The sequence below is a fragment of the Octopus bimaculoides genome, chromosome 3 (genome assembly GCF_001194135.2).
Source record: "Octopus bimaculoides isolate UCB-OBI-ISO-001 chromosome 3, ASM119413v2, whole genome shotgun sequence".
Lineage (NCBI taxonomy): Eukaryota > Metazoa > Mollusca > Cephalopoda > Octopoda > Octopodidae > Octopus > Octopus bimaculoides.
This window is the reverse complement of record NC_068983.1, coordinates 134,305,090-134,310,461: the sequence shown is the minus strand read 5'-3', so window position 1 is coordinate 134,310,461 and position 5,372 is coordinate 134,305,090. Positions and strand designations below refer to the sequence as shown.

The following is a 5,372-nucleotide window of genomic DNA, read 5'->3' as shown; positions in this document are numbered from 1 at the left end:
CACACACACACACACACTACCACAAAGCGCCTTTATCGTACAGTTGTGCATCATCTTTACTTATAAAAATGTCATTTAGAAGAAATGTGTATCATTTTTTTTTTTTTACACAAAATGGTGACTGCCTGCTGCTGATTACTTACCTTAACGCCCTTCTGGTTGCTGAAGTCTGTACTTAGGCAATTAATTGCAATATTCACCTGAAAACATAAATTTAAAATGACACATTTAAGTTTCCTTTCAATTTCAGATATTTGGGTTAAACAGTTTCTAGTAAATATAAACTACTGTTGCAGCCGCAAAGTATTGTTAAAAATAGATTTTTGGCTATATGTACAGCGTATAGCCCATATATAATATATAGAGCCGCATTCAGTGTAGGGAAGAGAGAGCGATAAAGTGACAAAGACCCGTAGAGAGTCAGAAATTGCTAGCTAGTTAGGTAGAGAAAAAGCTAGATCCGGATAGCTAGACAGAGATATTGATAAATAGATAGATCGAAACTGAAAGAGAGAGAGAGAGAGAGAGAGAGAGAAAGAGAGAGAGAGAGAGAGAGAGAGAGAGAGAAAGAAGAAAGAGAGAGAGAAAGATGGAGTGTTAAGCTGTAGCAAGTGCAATATTAAAATCTTAGTATATCATTTAAGCAAGAGAGTATATCAGGGCACACCCCAGAGAATTAGCATAATAAATGCAGTGTTACATAAAATATATTATGTATAGTTAAGGGTGTGTTACTTATACACAATTTCTAGCTTTTCTACGTTGTCTTTGCTTTTCAAAAAAATATGCATTTTTATGAGAATGAGCGATAATATCTAGCTTTTAAAAATGTTTATATTTACTCTATTATAATGTTCAAACCAAGCCTCACCACTCTTCACAGCATGCCTTTGTTGCGATCATGAAGTATATCATTCGTGAGTCAGACTTTTTATTTGATTAAACATGGAAATTTTAATATTTAATAGAGCATGAAGAGATGCACACAATATCCAGTTTTCTGTTCAGTTTGAAAGAACGTTGCTTGTCAGTCTGTTACCAGGGAAATATTTCTTACAAGACTCAAGATAACTAGAGGAATTTAGAGATGGAATATGACTGAGAACACCTTTATTTCTAATAATTTAACTCATGCAAAAATTATAAGTTTCAACAAATCTGATCCGTCTTTTTTTTTTTTCTTACACTGATTGACGATTAGAGGCTACTTGTCAGACCTGGAAATTAGTTTATTGAATTTACACATGGGCTCCTCATTCTTTCATATCAAATTCTCCAAAAGACTTACCAGTGATGGGGTTTCACTTGGCTTCCATTTGACAGATACAGCATTGTGTGACAACTCTTCAATGGAATTTGACAGGATTCCTTGGCCGTTTTTAGTGTCTAGAAATTTAGAATTAAAAAAAAAACAATTAGAAAGAAATACAAACATATACTTGGCCTGGGCCAGTCTTTGGATGAAACATATCTAAAATTATATACATCATCTATGTTACGTCACCTTTTTCTTTTATGAAAGATAGATATTTACATAAATGATCTCTTATTGACATGAAGCATACAAACTATAGAGGGGAAAAGTTGAAGTCGTGACATTCATACCTTTTCCAAGAACGTTAGCGACTTAAGCGAAACGCTACGGCCTAACATTGTACTTCATACCATCCTTTCACAAGAAATATTACTCTAGATTAGTGTTAGTTTGTCTTAATGACACAATCTGCCACAATGTTATTTACTGGTATTCTTTAAACAAATATTGTAAAACATCCATTCTGTGATTCCTTATACATGTGTTACGAGCATTATTCCTGATAATATTCCATATAAACCCAACTATTTTCTTCTAATTTTTTATCTCATGTTAATGAGAAAAACTATGTATACTTTTTTGGTAGCTGTTTCGAAATACATTTCTATTTACTCAGATATCTGCATATCATAGATTATATCAGTGTAGCATATTCAATCAGCTGAGAATTCTTAAAATTGTCGGTAAAATTCTACCGAAATTGAAAGATATAACGACGAATAACCATTATTGTTTACTAACATTAGAACGATAGTTTCTTGGAAAATGTTTCTCAGAAGCATTCCGCCACAAATGAAGAAGATGATAAGAAAAGAGAGAAAAAGTATGAAAAATATATAACTTTATATGGAGAATTAAGAAGTACTGACCTATATCAAGAATGCGTGTTTTGGTGCTGTGCTGTCGATCACTCCAAAGCTCCCAAGCAATCAAATTCTTTTCAAGTGACATCGGTTCCCGAAAGTTGACCAATATCAACGTCTACGAACAGAAAAAAAAATACGTGAAGTTATTTCATAATTAGTTTAGAATTAGCTTCCTCAATTTTCACTGAGAACGTTATGTCGTCCAAAATGAAAATGCATCTTTCAAACATTAAATTGCATTCAAAGATATCTTTATATAGACACACAAGTAATGTGAATAGGAATTAGATTAAAGAATTTATATATAATTCTCAAGGGTATTTACTACATCTGTAAATGGACTACATCCAAGAAGAAAACCTGCATCCAGATTTATTAGAATCCTATCTTATTATTCAACAAAAAACTACGGCATTCGCTGTATTTTGAAAACATTTCAAGTCAATACATATTTAGGATACAAATTAATTCCTATTCTTTAAAACTGTTTAAAAATGTGACACTTGGTTTCAAAACAATTAATAGATTCTCAGTTTTGGTTGTATATAATCCTCTTTAGTTTCAACATCTTGCATATTTCAATGGGTAGTCAATTCTAGTTACTTAGAGGTGCGATAGGTGTACCTCATCTCTTCTGACTACGAGAAATTTTGAGCTCAATGTAGCAATCTATGGAAATATAATTGATTCAGTAATGCTGGGAATTTCGTGCTTTTCATAACACAAAGCCTACTAAGCCAGCGAATCTTGTCTTTTGACCATAGCCACAGCGACTAAAATGATGATGAGAAAACTTAGTGGAAATTTGATACAAGGAATTACAAGTCCTTAAACTTGTCTTTGAAGAAAAACTCTTAATTCTAAGGTGAGATTCAAGATTTCAATCTGTGTTAGATATGAAAAACTTAAATACAATTTGTAAGTAGCAAAGTTTCTTTAAAAAAGGATGAGGATGATTTGGTTGAATTTACAATTGATCCGAATAACTGGTTTTAGTTTCAAGTTGTTTTTTGAGATTATAAACATATTTTTTCCCCCACAAGATTTAGTCAGAGGAGGAAATGTAGATCCCTTGACATTTTCTTTTCAGAGACTTCAGGTGTGGTGCGAGGAAAGTATCTTCATAAAGGAGTGCGTTTCGCTAGAAACATTTAAGGGCCAGGTTAAATCGGGCAACTGATTAACTCTATCATCGGATTATAATGTAATGTTTATATTACCAAAGGTTGTCCATTGTGTGTTTGATCTACCCTATCTACAGGTAAAAACTACTAATTGCTAATTATTCTAGTGCAGTGCACATGAAAATGCAATGTAATACAATGATTAAACGATGATTTTAATGAAGCTTTTCATTAATTTTCATGAAATTTACGTTTTTTTTTTGCCTATCGAGATAAGGATATAAGAAAAACAAAGAAATATGAACTCAAAAGTCAGAAGTGAAAGGGTAAAAAGGACATGTAAAAGAGATAGATTTATACGATTTAGAAGGCAGATGAAACTGAACGAAAGTAAAGACAACCTGAAATTCTAGTATCTCTGTGATGATATTACTCATACAGATATGCACTATAGTCAACATTTTTACATTACTATGGATTGAATCCTCGTTCTTTCCTCCAAGTCCATGGAAAGATTTAATCTATACTGAAAATATAACAAAGCACAGCATCCTCGATGAATACAGTATTGAACTGTATTTTCTATGTACTTATAGTTAGATAGACTGGTTCATTTCAAAGTTTCAGTTAAGGATCATTACTATTAACGGTAGCATACCAACTTGTTAAGCTATTTATCGAAGTATTTAAGTAAAACAGACATTCTTACCGTAACAGTGATGTTCTTAATATGTTTTTCTTTCTTTGTGTTCTCCATTAGTAATGTGTAATATTGACCTGTGAAATTATATGGAGGAAAACATTAAATGACAAGTTAGAATAAATTAACATCTGAAGATTCTTTCAATCTGGAAGTTTTTTAGTCAATCATCTATTGATTGTTATTAGCAACTTGTTTAACCCAGATCAGTCATGATTGAGTAGAGCTATGAACAAAAGACTTCCTGTTGTAAACCAGAGGCTACTACATTCCCCCTTTTAAGACAATAATGATGTGAGTTTAGGGAGAGTTGGCTGCTACTTTTTGCAAGTCAAACTTCACCATCATATTGATGCTCTATTGTTAACTCGTTGTTAGGACATATAGCTAGCCATGCTTGAATCCACAGATTTATGGCTTACTCAAACTTGGACAACATAAAAATGAATGGAAAGGCTTCCTAAGTTGTACTTCTTTGATATATAAACATAGGTATATTGGGTAATTAACCAGGAGCATCACGGGCGTACGGACCCAATTCTGATCCATGTATGTTGTTGCTGTCTATAAATATATATTATAGAGCTCAGTGTATTTATTTGCTCCAGGTTCTATATAATACTGATGAGGCGACTCGGAATAAAGCTATTGGTTGTTACAAGAAAATTTATGGAGAAAAGAAAAAATTATCTCAGCAGACAGTTTTTTGATGGATATTTTTTCAAGGAAGTTGAGAGTAGGATACAAGAGGCAAGCCAAATAAGAATAAATACCACCGATATCTATGTTATACAGCCCTTTAAGTCATTCCCAATCGCTGCTTCTTGAACTCTGGTAGCAAGTCATATCCACCCTCACGATATCGTTCATCTAACTCCAGCATCGATGCAAGCAACATCAGTACCAGCAAGCGAGTGCAGTATCAGGAACGAAGAGTTTAGTAACACTGTACAACTTTATTTTCATCGTTATACTTCGTATTTGTAAAGGCGGTGAGCTGGCAGAATCGTTACCGACCCGGGCAAAATGAATTTTTTTCTGGCTTTACGTTCTGAGTTCAAATGTCGCCGAGGTCAAACTTACCTTTCATCCTTTCGCAGTTGATGAAGTAAGTACCAGTTGAGCACTTGGGTCGATCTAATCAACTATCTCCTCTCCCCAAATTTCAGACCTTGTGCCTATAGTAATAGTAGGGTCTTCGTACACCCTCAAACATTTATGTGTGTGTGTGGGTGTGTGTGGGTGTGTATGTATATATATATATATATATATATATGTGTGTGTATGCATTTACATACACACACACACACACACACACACACACACACATATATATATATATATATATATATATATATATATATATA

General features: G+C 33.2%; 1 protein-coding gene across 2 annotated transcripts in view; it reads right to left on the bottom strand.

Annotated features, from left to right (window-relative positions):
* The window catches only part of LOC106870925 (protein grainyhead), a 27,311-nt gene extending 23,143 nt beyond the window's left edge, over positions 1-4,168 (bottom strand). Inside the window, exons 1-4 of one of the 2 annotated variants that reach the window (XM_014917162.2) lie at positions 4,015-4,168; positions 2,185-2,296; positions 1,289-1,386; positions 144-200 (exon numbers count right to left, since the gene is read on the bottom strand). In XM_014917162.2, coding sequence (XP_014772648.1) covers positions 144-200; positions 1,289-1,386; positions 2,185-2,296; positions 4,015-4,062 — 315 coding nt within the window. In that variant the 5' untranslated portion in view covers positions 4,063-4,168. The remainder of the gene's footprint in view (positions 1-143; positions 201-1,288; positions 1,387-2,184; positions 2,297-4,014) is intronic. The other variant, XM_052966554.1, reaches the window with a different exon arrangement.
* Positions 4,169-5,372: the final 1,204 nt, after the last annotated feature.